Source organism: Heliangelus exortis, chromosome 1 (genome assembly GCF_036169615.1).
Source record: "Heliangelus exortis chromosome 1, bHelExo1.hap1, whole genome shotgun sequence".
NCBI lineage: Eukaryota > Metazoa > Chordata > Aves > Apodiformes > Trochilidae > Heliangelus > Heliangelus exortis.
Window position 1 is genome coordinate 138,616,076 of NC_092422.1, and position 17,488 is coordinate 138,633,563.

The window sequence follows — 17,488 nt, forward strand, 5'->3', positions numbered from 1 at the left end:
TTTAAAAAAAAAATAAAAAAATAAAAATCATTCCCTGTTCTTAGAACTTGGACAGGGAAAACCCAAACAAAAAAAAAAACCCAAACAAAAAACCCCAACACACCAAAAACAAAGAAGCAGCTTTAAATCTCACTTCTGTTTTTATTTCCATATTTGCTGCTCTGTGTCCTGGCCATAATCCAAGTGCCCAGCTCCCCAGAGGCTGCGTCAGGGGTGAGGGCAGCAGCGGCCCAGGGCAGTAAAACTGCCTCTCCATGTGGTTTCTGTATGAGCACACCTGGTCCAAGCAGAGACCTGCTTTTCACCAGCCAACCCTGCACTGCAGTACCTACTGCCCTGAGGAGCTCAGCTTCACTATATATGCCAAGCAGAAACAAGATAAGGCAGCTGTGGAAAGATAAACCTCTCGTGCGTCAGCTGCAGGAGCAGAGGAAGCGCGTGTTCGGGCTCCAGGCACCCACTGCAGTTTGAGGCCTTGTGCTGCCACGGGTTCTCTTCCTGCAGCAGAATGGCAAAGGCAGTCATGGGAGTGCTCCTCTGTCCCACAAATTAGTTAGGGTTGTAGAACCAGGACTGCTGATCTCTGTCCTTGCACAGGTGTGAGTGGTGGCTCCCATTAACACCTGCAGCATCAGCCTCTCCTGCGAGACCCAGCAGAGCCCGACCAGCCTGACAGGATCATCAAGTTGAGGAGATTCATTCCCGAGCAGACCTGTTGTCAGTGCTCCTCTAATGCAGAGCAGCAGGTCAGCAAGAGTGCACTTCAGCAGCTCCCCCCAACACCAACATATCACAGGCACACCGGGAGCTTTATGCCAGAAGGAAAAGCAGCACTGCTTTAGAGAAGCTGGGCACTCTCTGTGTGATTGCTGCATTGCCAATACAGCTTTGAAGCATTTTCAAGCCACATCTGCTGTCCGTGCTACACTTGAATATTTTTCCTGCCAGCACATTCCAAAAGAAAAACCAAAACAGTACCACCATTAGAGAAGGTTATGCCACACCATGGTGCAGCTACACCAGTTTAAGGCGGTGCCTTCCATATGCCAGGTACCTTAATAGAAAGCATGTACAGGAAAAAAAATTACTCTTCCCAAATGCCCTGGCCACTCTTGTCCTCCTGCCTCAACATGCATGTCAAAATTAAACACAATACCCTTATAAATTCTGCAAACAAAACCCTTATACACCCTGCATCAAAAACTACCAGGCTTGTTAAAATGCTGCAAAGAACACCCATTAGTAAGGTGAGGACTGCCACAGGCAATGGCTTTTAAGCTTCCTTCAGCTGGTAGTGTAGAAAAGCAGAGGCTTGTAGCAATGTGGTAAAAGAGGTAGAAGGACAACAACAATCTTCCCCTACTAAAAACTCGTGGAAATGTTGGTACCATTGGTATAGCTGGGATCATAGAATCATAGAATTGGCTGGGTTGGAAGAGACCTCAGAGATCATCAAGTCCAACCCTTGATCCACTACCGCTGCAGTTACCAGACCATGGCACTGAGTGCCACATCCAGTCTCTTTTTAAATATCTCCAGGGATGGAGAATCCACCACTTCCCTGGGCAGCCCATTCCAATGCCTGATCACCCTCTCTGTAAAGAAATTCTTTCTAATATCATGTTAGCCATCACCTTCCACTCGCTCAACCTTAAAAATGAAAGCTAGCAGGTTTCCTTTTTCACCCTGGTATTCATCCCAGCTCCTCAGACATTCAGTCTATTAGTTTTTAAATCATCCTTCACCATAACTGCTTTGCCTTTTTGCTGTCCTCTGCTTTCTTTCACCAGCCAGGGCTGAAGACCCTGGAAAAACTTGACAGCAGGTCAGGTATGTTTCAGCCAGTGTGTTCCAGGCAGAGGTACACAGAATACAAGGCCATCTTTGGTACTCGACTCCAAGAGGGAACATACATAAAGCGGGCCTTGTATTCTGGGACAAATGCCTTTTTCTATCCTTTCCCACATGCCTTGCATACTGTCCTCTTTTATATGTGCTGAGAGGTGTCATGATAAGCACAAACAGTTCAAACCAGCTTGAAGGGATAAAAGCATTTATTTAAACTTCACTGAAGTCAGTGCAGTTTGGGAGAATGACCAAACGCTGTCATGGATTTGGACAGATTAAAGGAGTCACACAGGGTGCTGCTGTGTGTTCTGCCTTGCACTATCCAGACAGTCAGTAGGCTCAGCAATAAAGTTTTACAGCATTTAAGGCTAGAAAGGAACTATGAAACTCTCCTAATCTGACCCTTCCACATGTCCCAGTGCACTATGATTCCTTGCAGTACCCTTTTGTAGGGTCTGGCAATTTGTCCTTTGTTGAAATATAACTTCCATGAAAGAACATGGGTGAACTGCAAAGGTTGAAAAATTAACAACTCGGTATAGTTTTAGTCCCTCTCCCCCTTTTTTGTTAGCTTTCCAATTTTCTTAATTTTATCCTTTTATAAGAGCTGAACTTCAGGAACTGGACACTGTTTAGTACACTGTGGTCACCAACACTGTATACTGAGGTTAAATAAGAGAAATTATTTTGAAAAACATATTTAATTTTTTAAAAATCTTTTCCCTTCAAGCAGAGCACATTGAGTTGCTTGTCTACTCTGAACTCTGGACCATCTTCCAAGTCCTGATTTCCAATATGCATTCACCTGCCCCACAGGTACAGAGTTTTTTTATATATATAGAAATGTATTTTTGGTTGTACAGAAACATAAGTTGTTTCTGGATCATGGATGAAAATCTTGATAAGCCTCCTGTTTGGTAATTTTTGCAAGGTATCAGACCTTATCCTCTGACATACACTCTCTGACACCAGTTGCCCACTAGCAAGTACTCTGAGTCAACCTTTTAACTTCACACATTTTGTGGTACAATTTTTAATTAATACAACAAAACAAATATCCAGTTACTTGCAAAATTTATCCATTTACTTTCATGTGGTTTTTTTCATCTCAAAGAATGAAATCAGGTTTATCTGACTATATCAGTTTTTCATAAAATCCTATTAGCAGGCTTAAAATCGTATTTGTATCGTGCTACTCTGTAACTGTGAAATCCTAAAAGAGCTTTTCTCTATTTTAAAATATGTTTTAAAATATGTCTGGTACCAGGAACTCCCCTGCGACTTTTATTTCTTCCCCTTTACTCTTAATCAATTTAATATTTTTAGACATTTCCTCATGATGTCACAGCCCAACAAATATGTGATAATAAAACAAACTTCTCTGAAGCCTTCCTGCCTAGCTGTATTTAGTTACCCAGGTTTGTCAGTTCCAGTAAGTTTTGTAACCCGATTCCTGACAATGGTTGATTTTCATACTACACCATAAAACAATTCCCCTTTCTACCCTTACAATTGCCAACATTATCTTTTCCTCTTAGATATTCTTAGCTGATCATCATCATCATCATCTCCTCTTTACTTCACACTGATTCTTTTTTTACCTTCCTCTAACCTCTAAGGATTATTTGGGACAAAAAGAGAAAAGATATTTTCAGAGGACACTAGCAGTTTAAAAAAAGGAAAAGCATAATGACAGCTTGAATTTATAATCCTCCTTATAATAATGATTTTATTCCAAGCAAAAAGCTTCAAAGGGATCTTGCTCTGACTACAAAGATCTTCATTATCTCTGTTCTAGAACCACAGCTGAAACCAAAATTTTCACAGTCTTTATTCTGGTACCGATACCGAAAATTACATAATATAACTCACATGAAACTGAGACATAAACCTCAATAATATCAGTGTGAGCTTAACATAAGCTGCTCTGATCATACAACTTCCACCTTTTCTTCCGAACACCTGTCAAAGCAATACACATTTAATGTTTTTTGTCTTTCCTCATCAAACAGGTACTTCAACCACACACTTCTGTTGTTCTTTGAATTCTCCCAAATTAGCCTCTCTTCCAGATATTCAGGTATCAAGAATTGAAAAGCTCACAGCCAAACTGTAGCGTACTGACACCTACAAGCCCCAGGTTTCCATGCATCTCCTCAAATTGTTCTTTTCAACACCTTAATCCTCTCCTATGGCAGTGCCAAAGTTAATTAGCCATCCAGTCATAATCCTGGCTCCTTTGATACACAGATTTTACAGCTTTCTGCACTGAATAACTGCTTCAGCTGTCTCTTCCCCTGGCCTTCAGCAATGCAAGCTTCTGCAGATTCTTGTTTCTTGTATGTATTTCCAACCTCCTTTTTTCCCCCCTCAAACACCCACTAATTTGAAACTAAATAAATGAGTCCAGAGGTTCCTTGTAGCTCCATCCCAGCTACCATAACACATAATGTCCCTCCCCAACACTGAAATCACATCTTAAAAACAAGTAGGTTTCCAACTGATCTTGCCAGAAAACTGTTCCAAGCAAAGTAGTGAGGAGAGGGTTATCTGTATGCCTCTTTTCCAGATCTTTTTAATTAACACAAAAATATATGGTCTGGGCATTAAGTGCCTTTAATTTTAATTTTTGTAGAAAATAAATCAAGGCATTTACTGTACAGTTTTCAAGGTCGGTGCCAGTTTTTTTTGTTGGTTTTGATCTTGCAGACATGTTTGTAGTTGAGAAAAAAACAGCAACATAAATTGAGTCAATCTTTCTCCTATGTTTTTGCAACGTATTTCTAACAAACCAAGAAGCAAGCACCGGGGAAACACTCCCAAGCCCCAGAGCAGCTGCTTTTTTTTTTTTTTTAGTGGAGAGAGATAATAGTCATTGGGAATTCAGCTGAAATTTTGCTCTGAATTTACACAGCCAAATGAGAAGCCACAAGTCACCCTGGGCAAGGACAAAAGCAAGACTCCTCTTTTCTCTTTCAGTCCCTCTTGTAAGCAGCACCATTCACTGAAAGCCAGAAGGAGCAAACCAGCCAAAAGAAACAGAGATGCAAAAGCAGAGACAAGTTTAGCATTCTGAAAGCTTGCACCTCAAAAATAGCATGAAAGCTCCTTTCTGCCAGGCCTCTTGCTTTAGAGTCATGCCTGAACAGTGCCTTCCAGCATCCTCTGAGGTGACCCAGCTGGGCACCCTGTGGGAGGGCTGTGGTGCAGCATCCTCCCACATCTGGACTCCTGCAGCTGACAGCTCCCTGGGGAGTTGCTGCCATCAGCTTGGTAACCACAGGCAGGAGCCCTTGGTGCCAGAGTCTTGGCTTCAGCTCCTTCGGGGGTGCAGACAAGGGGTCAGGCAGACACAGAGGCAGCAGGGTGGAGAGGTGAGAGGGAAAAAAAAAATTTAAAAAAAATTAAAAAAAAAAATTTTAAAAAAATTTTAAAAATTTAAAAAATTTTAAAAAATTTAAAAAAATTTTAAAAAAAAATTTAAAAAAAAATTTAAAAAAAAATTTAAAAAAAAATTTAAAAAAAAATTTAAAAAAAAATTTAAAAAAAAATTTAAAAAAAAATTTTAAAAAAAATTTAAAAAAAAATTTAAAAAAAAATTTAAAAAAAAATTAAAAAATGTCCGGCCAAGAGGAAAGGCAGAGGGCAAGCAGGCAGACAAACTGGGCATCCTTATCAGAGTCTTCAGCCCCCACAGCACTTCATCGGGGAGTTCAGGAGGCATGAGACAGAGCTGTACACAAGCAGGGTAATTTTATTTTTTTGCTTGCTTTTTTGTTTGTTTTTTTGTTAAAAAGCAAACAAACAAAACAACACTCACTCCTTGTGCCTGAGCGGGGGGAGACAGCAGAGAGGTGGAGGGGAAGGGAGCTGTGGTGCAGGAGTAGGACATGGCATCAGTGCTGATGACTGGGCCAGTTACACCCATGATGAGAAAGGCACATGTTTTGCAGAAAGTCTGCCACTGCCTCATATTACAAGGTACAGAAGCAGACAGTGTAGGCATCATATTTTCCTCAGTCTTCATCCTTTGCTAGCCAGGACAGATCCAAGAAAGCCAGGTATCTGTTTGCTAGAAATAACAACCTTCTAAGTCTTCATTCTTCCTGTAGATCACGTCCTGCCCATCCTATCACAAGCACTCCCCAAAGGCAGCATTCATCTTGCTGCTTCTGCTGTGAGAATAGCTGAAGGAGCAGATCAGCTCTTTGCTGCTCTCAAGTTTTGGTTCTACACATACTCTGCTGTGGGTATCACAAGCTCCAGAAGGGAGAATACACATCTTCAGATAACCTCTACAAAAGTAAATCAAGAGGGAATCAGATTACTGGAGCAAACAGAAGAACCTATAGGAGACTGTGAAAAAAAAACAGCCTGAGGATAAGATCCCCTTGTATACAAAATTCATTATGGGACTGCAGGGGTGAAAGAACAGAGACCTGCTTGGTATTCAGGGCTTGAGTTTATTTTTGTTTGGTTTTGGTTTTTTTTTTTTTTGGCTGCTTTTCAGGTTTTAGGTCTATAAAGCCTCCCCCAAGCTCGGCACACAAGCTACTATGCAGGGTGGTCTCTTCCCACACCTACAGTTTCAGGGTTAGCCACAAAAAGCAAATAGCACAGGCAGTAGCCAATCCTTACAGATATGAGGTTGCACAAAGGCAAAAAACCTTGAAGCAAATAGTGCAGGGCTCTTGTACACCCATATCATAGAATCATAGAAGGGCATGACAGAAGATCCAATAGGTAAGAATTTTATCAGGAAAATCCTGAACAAAATTATGGGTGCACAAACAAACCCCAAGTCCAGCACACAATGACACCTCATCAAAATGAAGTGGCCTCAATTGCTCAGTAGTTTAATGGGGATATGAAGAACTTGTGAACCAGACTACTGCCTCACAATGCAGTATCACAACCTGAACACAGCAGTGTGTTGGCTCCAGTACTGCCACAGAACCTCAGCACAGCTCTGGCTGGAAGGGGCTCATGAGTTCTCGAGCTCAGGCTCCTGCCCAAGCACAGCCAGTGGTAACATCAGACTAGGTCACTCAGGGCTTTATCCAGTCAGGTCTTAAAAGCTTCCAAAGATAGAGATGACACAGTCTCTCTGGACAGCCTGTTCCAGTGCTCAGCTATCAGCTATCCTAACAGTGAAGTTGTTTTTCATTACTTTTTCTGAACCTATTTCACTCCATGTCCATTTTCTGTCAGCCTCCTGTCATAAAAAGAGCCTGGCCTTTTACACCCATTTCTACAGACCTTCATATCACAGCATCCAAACTTTGGAGAAGAAAAACTAAACAGGATACTCCAAATCTTAGCAGTTTAAAGATGCTCCGTTTGCTTCAAAAATCACCACATGCTTAAAAGAATTTTGCTTTTAAGACCCTGCTTACATCCAAAATCAGGGGCAGCAGTCAGTATCTTTGGTGCAGAACAAGGGCATGTGTGTCACCTTTCCCCTCTCTGCTGGAGATGAGCCCATGTCACAAGGGAGCAGACACTTTACCTCTGCAACCAACCCTACTTCATCAAGGACTGGGAGATGAGAAACTCCAAGTTGTCACTAAACAGCTAGGGCTTGTCCTGCAGGAAGGGAGCTCACCCAGCAAGTACAGCTCCAGGTTGGCCACTAAAGCAGATCAGTAATTTTGCTGTTTGCCTCCACACTACAGAGTGGGGGGGAAGCCTGTACCAACACCAACTCACTTCCCTGCCTGCATCTCTGCTCAGGACACATGAGCCTTCACAAGTAAGGAAGGCTTCCTAATAGGTTATTGGAGCAGCCTGGTCTCTATTTTTCATCCTACATGACAAACAGATTGCATGAAAGGACAAAGCCAGGCCCAGTGTGGCTGAAGGGGAATGGTTATTTTCCCCTGGCAGAGAGGAAAGAGAGGAAGTAGGTGTCACATTCTTCCATCAGATTTTTGCTTGTCAACACAGCAGAGCCAGATCATATACAGAAGATTGAAAGCTGGTTAGCAGCAGATGGGGGAAAAAAAAAAAAAGTTCATAGTTTCCAAGACACAGGAAAATCACTGGCACTATTGAGCTGCATAGTTGGATAGATGGCAGCTATGGGGATAGCACCCGTAATTCAGGTGTCTCCATTTAACTAACCTTTATTTTCTCACATGGTCTTCTTTGCTTCCCAACTTGCCCTCATGAGAGGAGCACTGTGTATTTGACAGAGCATTTTTATCCTCCTGCACACATTTAACACTGACATAACTCAATTCAGTGACTCTTCTTTCCTGTGGTCAGAAGCTATGTTTGACAGCTCACAGACAGAGTGACAGTCCCTGCTACAGAGAGCTCAGTATCTCAGATTAGAGATAATGATACAATGCCCACCTCTGCTACACCTCATCAAACCTCACCGGTTTTGACCCAGCTTCTTTCCTGCCCATTACTTGCTTAAGTGGGGTGGAAGGGTAGCATATTTGCCAGAAAAAAATGTGGCCGTAAGCCAAGCTTGTGTTTCCAACACTGTTTCTGTCACTTTTATACAAGAAAAACAAATAACCATCCAACACAGCCTCCACTTTTCACTGACACTCTGTACCATGACAGGGTGGGTGTACCAATGACCAGGTCCAACACGGGTGCTGCTTTGAAACTCAGGTCTGCCCATTTCTCTCCTGCATATCCACACTCTTCTCAAACAACCCTTTTTCCTATTGATCCTTGAATGAGCCTCCTACAGGTAATCCCCCTTCCTTCCAGTGACACCCAAATAATGGTCCACCGCTACAAAATAAATACACATGTACACACATCAGGAGTACATCTAAGCACAACCCATAAAGCTACCCAGACTACTCACAGACTGCACATTCCTCTAGCCCAAAATGCAGTTTCATCACCCCTCCCCCAGCCAAATATTCCTACCTGCCCTCTCACATCAGCACCAGCTCCTGGGTTGCTACAGGGTAAGCTCCGTCAGGAAACTGATACCCCTTGAAAGCTGACTTCTTGGAAGAACATAATTTTACAACTGGTTGAGCTCCCAAGCAGCTGCCACAACAGCCTGCGGTTACATCCAGGTGCAGAACCGCACTGTCAGGTCTCGTCACCCAGAAAAAAAAACACAGCCAAAGGGCATCCAGAAAGCAATTTCTCATCTCCGTGATTCAGAGAGAGATGAATAGGGAGCAACAGCAGAAATGAATGTGCTCTCCCTGAAAAACCCGTTGCAGAGAGCTACCATGAGAGACACCCTTGGAAACCCACCCAGAACCCAGCTCCCTTGGCAAAAAGGAGAGCTGCACTAGGGAATTGAAGGAATTAAAGGGAGGGCTTCCTAAACTCAGGGTAGGCAGCCAGTGCAACCTGTGAAAGATGCCAGAGAGCTGGGTTAGTCACCCTGCCTGCCTGCCTGTCAGTAATTGCAAAAATCTCACCCACAAAAGAATCCGTCTCCAAAAGGGAGAGATGCAGAGAAAGACCAAGCAAACAGATGTCAGGTGTTTAAACCAAGAATTACCCATCAGCTTTTGGGCACACAAGAAGGAAGGAGTACAGGCAGCACTGAAGGACAGCAGGCCCTGCTAACTGGTATGTAGATGCAGCACAAAAAACACCATTTATCCGCAAGTGCAAAGCCAACAAGATAACTTGGCTGCTCAGAGACAGAGGGCTACTTTCAAATGACCATTTAGTTATTTTCATAGAATCATAGAATTGGCTGGGTTGGAAGGGATCTCAGAGATCATGAAGTCCAACCCTTGGCCCACCACTGCGGTTGCTAGACTATGGCACTAAGTGCCACATCCGTTGCATTTTCAAAGCAACAACCAAGTATCTCTGAGATATCACGAGGAGAAATGGAACTCACAATGACCACAGAGCTCATTGGAGGGATCAGAAGCTCTCAAGACACTGCATGAGTGAGAAGCCTCAGTCCCCACCAGAGCCCTGGGTGGGTCTTCAGCCCCCACACCAGTAGGGTCACAGCAGCCCCACTGCTGACAGACAAGGTGCAGCAGTGAGCCAGACATCCCCCTGCTCTTGCCATAGCAAAGCAGAGCACGTCCACCCAAGCCTAGCACATCTATTCTAGCTTAGCTCTTAAGAAAAAGCCTGTTGAGGGAATCTTACAAACCCTCCAGTCCAGAGGCATCCCCTTGTCACCACAGCATGGTACTGCTGCACACACTGGATCCTAAAGTGCCAAAGGAATTTTATTCTGCAGTAATTACTTCCCTCTCATATCTGTCGGACAGTTCAGGCTTTGAGGGGTGGTGGTACAGGTGGCAGCCACACAGCAAGATGCAGAGAGAAGCTAAGAGACAGCCAGAGCTGGAAGTATATTGCTGAAAGGCCTATTTGCTTTATTTTTATATTTCACTCACATTTATTTTACTTGTCATAGCTGGCATGATGATGATCTGAACTGACATCATAGAAGCAGAAGTATGTAGACAGACACATTAGGGAGGGGAAATGCAGCACATATTCACTGCTGCAGCAGAAGCCAGGGCACCATAAAACAAAAGGGACACAAGATCAAGTCAGACTGCACATCCACAGGTGGAATCTACAGCTAATCGGGTCAGCCTCCTCCACAGACAATCCTAAAAATGATACTGCTTTAACAACAACAAAAAAAATTGGTCATCCCTTCCTGAGGATAGTGAAAACCTATTTTACCCTCAGCTATGAAAGACCCCAAAGAAGGGACCTCTTACAGTGCAAACAAAGACCTGCAAAGACCACAAATTTCCTCCACTGCTGCAGATAAGTTCACCAAGTCCAGACACAGGAAAACCCTGTCTGGTAATATGGTGAATGAAATTCCTTTACCCCAGCTATCATGCATGACCTGCTCCATGCTTAAAAACACTGGCCTCCCAAAGTAAGGAAACATTTACAGAATACAAGTGCACATCAGTGCATCGGGATTAAAAAAAAAAAAATCAGAAATTTTTGTACAGTAAATGCTGGATTATTCTTATCTACTGTGCTCCAAATTCAATCCCAGGACTGACTAACACTTTTTCCAGTTCCCATCCTCACAGCAGATCAAGCACGTCACTATACAGTTACAGCCAATCCAAATGAAACCAGCCAGCAGTGCAATACCCTTAATTTTTCTAATTTTAACTGTCAGCAAATGTGAGGGTAAAGTTTCAAAGTATCACACTTGTGTTTATCTCAGCTTTTAGAGGAACTGTAGATCATTTAAAGATATTATGACTACCTGGCATGCTCCTAACCGAACAGGATTGGGATTCTTATTTAAATTCAGAAAAAAAAAAAAAAGGGGGGGGGGGGGAGAAAGGAATGGCTTCCGGTGCAAGGCACTGATTCCAACTAGTTCTGATCTTCAGCAGTTGTGACACTGTTTTACAAATTTGAAAAGGTATTCTCAAAATTTAACATTCATGCTTTGTACAGAGTCTGTATACAATTATTTAAAAATCTCACTTTAACATTTCCCCTATTTACTGGAGGATTTTGGCAACATACTTGAAAGTATTGATTTTACAAGTATTTCACCTGAAGTCAGCCATCTGGTCCTCCATATGCAGGTGTACAGAAAAGAAAGAATGAGAGATTTCAGTTTTTATGTTAATGGGCAACAGTCCAAACTCCACTTTCAAGTAAGTACCCCCACACTGAAATAAAATTAAAAACAAAAAAAAATTGGCTTAAACTATATTGACACCAGATTTTACAGAGAGCTACATGCAGCCACCACAGCATAAGATATAGCCAGCTTCACATCAAGACATATTGTGGTAACCACAACTTTTAATTAAAATACACACAGATTGTAAAAATCAAGCACTGTGATCCATTTAAATTAACTATTGCCAGTGCCATATTCAGAAACCTAGAGACAATCTTTGGCAGCTTGTTCTGGAGAAAGCATTTCTGCAGAAGTCATCAGAAGAGCAGCAGCGGCTGTCTTTTTTGTAAGAGAGGAAATGAGTCACAGCAAGCTCCTGGTGAGGCTCAGAAGCTCGTTAGGGGCAGTTTTTATCTGAGGAAAGAAGGCCAGTTCATAGTCTCTTCATTAGGTGATGATCACAACACTGAACTCCAGCATCAGCCTTCAGGGGCACATTGCTTTGCTTTGGTGTTCTGACAGGGAGATGGTAATTCAGTAGCCAAGGTCTGGGATGCCCCCTCCTCTCATGCTGCACCCATATTCCAGGGCTGAGCTGCCCACAGAATCACCAGTGACACTACAGCAGGCTTCCCAAGCTCAAATAACACCCAGAAAACGGTGTCAGCAATGTGACATTTGAGCCATGTAATTTTTTTCATGAGCTTCAAATATCAGGCTCTTTAAAGAATAAGCATTTGAGCTACTTATCATTTTAAATGTTGTCCAAAGGAGGGCAACCAGGCTGGTGAAGGGACTCGAGCACAGATCCTATGAGGAGAGGCTGAGGGAGCTGGGGCTGTTCAGCCTGGAGAAGAGGAGGCTCAGGGGAGACCTCATTGCTCTCTACAACTACCTGAAAGGAGGTTGGAGCCAGGTGCGGGTTGGTCTCTTTTCCCAGGCAGCTCTCAGTAAGACAAGAGGGCATAGCCTTAAATTGTGCCGGGGGAAGTTCAGATTGGATATTAGAAAGAATTTTTTCACGGAAAGGGTGATCAGACATTGGAACGGGCTGCCCAGGGAGGTAGTGGACTCTTCGTCCCTGGAGACATTTAAAAAGAGACTGGATGTGGCACTCAGTGCCATGGTCTGGTAACTGCAGCGGTAGTTAATCAAGGGTTGGACTCGATGATCTCTGAGGTCCCTTCCAACCCAGCCAATTCTATGATTCTATGATTCTAAATATCTTCCAGTTAACCGCTCATCATCAAGACACTTAGGACAGCACACCTGAGAATTTAGCCATAAATATTTAAGCCAGCCCCCACCCTCATGTACCTCTAAGGCAGAGGCAGTTCTACATCTGCCATGCCAGGATCAGCTGCACATTGCTACCCTCTGGAAGAGGTAGCCAGTATCCTAATGTGCTAAAATAACTATGAAAATAAGGGGGAAGTGGAAGGGGGGGGGGCTTCTCAGTATTAAATAAAGAGTTTTTAAAAGTCAAAGGCTCCTAAGAACCATCTGTCCTTCATGTCCCAGCCAGCCATGGGACAGGTAGTTGGCATTTCACAGCGTGTTCGTCAACAGACTTCTCCATCTGCATCAGATCTGGCATTTGTCTCTGAAGACACTGTCCCAGCTGGGCTGTGTATAACCATTAATCAGCTCCAGAGGAGAACCATGACCACAAAGCCCATTTTGAGCCCACCTGCACGTTATGGGAAGTAATAGCAGTGGCACAAAGGTGAAGGGCTTGCAACCTGGCCACGCTTCTGTGCCCTTTTGCACTTCCTTTCTGTTTGACTGCCAGGAAAAATATAAAGATAATAATGATAATAACTTGCACAATGCCAGTGTATGGTATTACTGACACACAATCCTAACAAGCCGTAAGAAGATTTTATACAGTCACGTTCATATGCCACGAAAACACCTCTTGAGAAACCTTTTAGCTTTTTCTTAAGCTGGGTAACTAAGCCACTTCAGAAAAATAAAGCTACCTGGCATCCAGATAGTTACTATTAACCATGTAGAATTTAATGAACCACCTCAAGGCTCACTGTCTGCCAACACCAGAGCTGAACTGCTCGAGGTCCCACTTTCCCCCAGCATAACTGATGATATCACCAACAACACCAGCAGAGCAAGGGAACTGCTGCTCCTCATGCTGCTTCAGGCACTGATGAAATCATCAGCTGTTAAAGAGAAATGTAAATCCCCAGGAGGCTGGATTTCAGCCCTGGTAATTAAGGCAGGCTGGAACAATTTAAAATAGAAGTCAACTTTGTAAGTGTATGCGTGCTTTCACACTTGTCTGCTAGCTTCACATCAACCAGACCCACGAGCAGCCTTTGCAGTCATAAAAAGTTTAAATTTTAACTTAAAATACACAAAAGGCAGCTGGCACAGAATTACCACCCACTCCTGCTTGCACACACAGGTCTGACTGTCAAAGGATATGGATCCTTCTTCCTGCTTGTGAGCTCTCCCCTCAGTCACCCTCCTCCCCCTGGTCAGTCCAGCTCCCACTCACAGGAAAACTTCCCACTCAGAAGTTCTCTTGAAGGCACCCACACATCCAGCTGTGGGGCAGCTCAGGAGTGCACAAAGAGAAGATGCCATAGGGCACGTGTTCCTCAGCCTTAAGGATGAATGCACAGGTGGTAGGCACCGTGATGGAGGGAGTCCTCACCACCTCAGTCTTATCAGAAACACCCTGCAATAAGGATACAGACACAGGAGAACCAGCTGGGTCAAAGCAATCCTCCCAGATGGAAAGTATAAGCCAAGAGAAAAGCAGATGTTTCATGCGGAGGGGCTGGTTTGTTTGTTTGTTTGGTTTGTTTTTAAAGATGATTCTATGAAGCTTTGGCCAGAGGTAAATGGAGAACTTGTGTTCCATTATCTCAAGCACAGTATTTTCCTCCATACAGCAGGATGTGCTTTACAAAACAAAAGTCCAACAGGCAGAAACATGTGCTTTTTTTCCCTGAAATGGTAATTTCAGAAAACCTCCCTTATTTAATTAAAGATCCTAATACCCCACTACACCTACTACTTTATCCATAGCATTTGGTTGCTGGTTTGGCTTAGTTGTTTGGGTTTTTTTTTTAAAAAAAAAGAATTCCAGAAACAACAACAAAGATAAATTGATTTCACGCTTTTAATTTGATTTTAGGGTGCTCTAAAGAAATCTTAAGCTCCTAAAAAATACCCCAGCAAAACAAACAAAAAAACCCCAACAAAACAAATCAACAGTAGAATGCTATCTGTAAAGGGGGGTCACAGCCCAAGGTTTTGCAGGTCCAGCTATGCACTGCCTCTTGCACAACACACCTCATCATAGCACTTGAAGCTTAAAATGCCCAATAAACCTTGGAAAACAGCTGAGGAAAAAGCAGCACATTTCCATCTACTGACAGCCAGGATGTTTTGTTTGCCAAGCTACACTTAAAACCAAATCCCAAGCTCCTGGAAATGGACACATTACCATGTCACTACAGCCACAAGTTCCAGCCCAAGTGCAAGATCTCTTTCAGGGTAGTAATTAAAAAAATTTAAAATAATAATAGTAGAACACTGAAGAAAAGAATAAAAGTTAAGGGTGGCAACTCCATTCTCAACACAAGGATCCAAACAAAGTAGAAGTATCCCAGCACAACTGCAAACTCCAAGTGGGGAGCACTGTCTGAAGAGCCTCTCATTTAATTCACAATATATTCCTTGTTGGAAGAAAAAGGCTGTGTCTTCTTAAAGAAAAAGAACAACACAAGAAACCATCTGCTTTAAAGAAGAGCTTTTCATTGTTAAGTGTTCTTGCTGGCTCTTTAAAAGAAATTATTTTTTTTTAAAAAAAAACAACCCACCATAACATACTACTGGCTTTTCCCCGGATCCAGCAGAAGATACACATTGCGCAAGAAAGCCCAAGTTTTCAAAGACAAAGAAACCAAACAATGTTTAAAGACAGTCACGCGTGTAGCAGGCTCGCTTCCTGCCAAAGCGAGGTTTGGAGCTTGTGACGGACACGATCCCGGATCAGTAAGGCCACAGCGTACAGAGCAAAACAAATAAGCCCTTCCTTGTTTGCCTTTCCTGACCAACACCAACACCTCCATCCCCGCAGCACCAGCACGCTGCCTTGCTGTCCGTCGGGCTGTGGGATCACCCCTGCTCCCACAGGAAAGGGTTGGTCCCTCTCTGTGGGGTGACTGTGCTTGCACATCACCCTCTGAGCCCCAAGAAAGGAACCCAAGCCCCACTGCCAGGCGCTATCACCGCGTTCAGTGGGGTCTCCATTGGAGCACGTGCTCGGCAACGACACCGTCGTGCTCTGCACACTCGGGGAACTGGAGGAGTCTCCCATGCAGGCTCTCCCAAAACAGTCCAGCTCCCTTCCACTGAGGATTCACACCTACAGGGTTTTACAAAGCTGTACCTCTTTTCTTGCAGAAAGCCTCCAGGACAGAGAAACAACGCAGATGCGTCAAGATGCATTTCCTCGGGATTGTCTGAACTAGGTATTTTGCATAAGGAAGAATATAGGGATTCGGGGCAAAACAATAAATAAAGATCATTCAAACCTCAGGTGCTGGCCCTCAAAGCCATTCAAGCAAAGGATTTCATCGGCATCTTTAAAGGACCCCTCACATCACACCTACGGGAAAGCCAACCTCACCAACACCAGCACGACGGCCAATGACCAGGCTGTGAGCACGGGGGACAGAAAACCCCCTGGGTCACGACATCCACCCGTCTGTCCCACGTCCTGGGCTCCCGGGACAAACCGGAGCCGGGGAGCGAGACAGCGAAGGGAAAATCTCGCTTGAGAAGGAGGAGGAGACGCGGCCGGCGACTCCTGACGGGCGAGAAGGCGGCAGCGCTAAGCCCTGGGGAAGAAGGAGCCCCGGCCGGGAGGCGGGCGGCCCGCCCTGGGGAACAAACGAGGCCCGGGCTGGGGCCCGGCCTGCGAGGGGAGACGGGGGGCGGCTGGCGGACCCCGACTGCGCGGAGCTGCCAGCGGCTGCGCCCGACCGTGGAGGGGAGGAAGTTGTGACAGACCGGGGCGATGGGCGAGACACGGACCCAGCGCCTGCCCGGGGGCACCGGACCCGAGGAGAAGCGTCAGACGGAGACCCCCCCCTAGCCGCGGCGCCTCTGTCTCCCCCGCCTCAAAGGGAGGCCGAGTCCGCCGGGGACGACCCTCACCACAGTGCCCCGCAACGCGCCCCACCCCCCTCGGAGGGGAGGGGGGGCGTCTCATCCAGCCCCTCCCCTCGCCGTCCCGGCAGCTCCGCCCGGGAAGGCGCCCCCGAAGCCCCCGCAGCTGCGCCCCCGCCGCTCCTCACCGTGTGGCACAGCAGGGTATCGGGATCGGCGGGCTCGCACAGCTCGCTCAGCTTGCGGTCCCAGTGCAGCAGCGGCGGCTGCTCCCCGCCGCTCTCGCACACCTCCATGGCGGCCGTAACACTCGGGGCAACCCCACAGGCCGATCCGCCGTCGACAAATCCCCCCCGCTTGCCGCTTGCCCCTCGCCCACCCGCGGCGGCCGGCTCACACCGCGCCGCCCGCTCCCATAGGCCGCGGGGCCCCTCGTTCTCTCGCTCGCCCTTCGCTTCCCGGCCCGTCACCGCGGTGAGGCCGCTTCCCCGCCGCTGCCACCGGGAGTTTGCGGGACCGGGGCGTGCGGGTCGCCCCCGCCAGCTGCGCGTCGCGCCCCGCCCACGTCCCGCCTGGCCCCGCCCCCGCCGCCCGGGCCCGCCAATCGGGGGCGAGGAGCGCGGCCGACGGGCGGGCCGCCCCCCAATCAGCGTCGGGCGCTCGGCCCCCGCGAGGCTCCAGCTGTGGAATGTGGGCGGGGGCTTTCCCGGCGCGTCACGGCGGGGGCGGAGATCACAAACACACCCCCCCCGCCCGTGCCAACCGCCGCCAATGGGGAGCCGGCAGCGGCGGGAGCGACGGGAGCGCCAGCCAATGGGGCAGCGACAAGACGGCAGCCACGGCGCGCAGGTCCCGCCCCCCCCGCCTCAGTGTGTGAGGGCGGGGGTCGCTGGGCCGCGGCCCGGAGGGGGCGGTGGGCAC

The 17,488-nt window shown here is 46.0% G+C and overlaps 1 protein-coding gene across 2 annotated transcripts in view; it reads right to left on the reverse strand.

Annotated features, from left to right (window-relative positions):
- CREB3L2 (cAMP responsive element binding protein 3 like 2) overlaps positions 1-17,118 on the reverse strand; it is an 82,762-nt gene extending 65,644 nt beyond the window's left edge. The window contains exon 1 of one of the 2 annotated variants that reach the window (XM_071727078.1): positions 16,756-17,118. In XM_071727078.1, coding sequence (XP_071583179.1) covers positions 16,756-16,863 — 108 coding nt within the window. In that variant the 5' untranslated portion in view covers positions 16,864-17,118. The remainder of the gene's footprint in view (positions 1-16,755) is intronic. The other variant, XM_071727069.1, reaches the window with a different exon arrangement.
- Between the last annotated feature and the right edge of the window lie 370 nt (positions 17,119-17,488).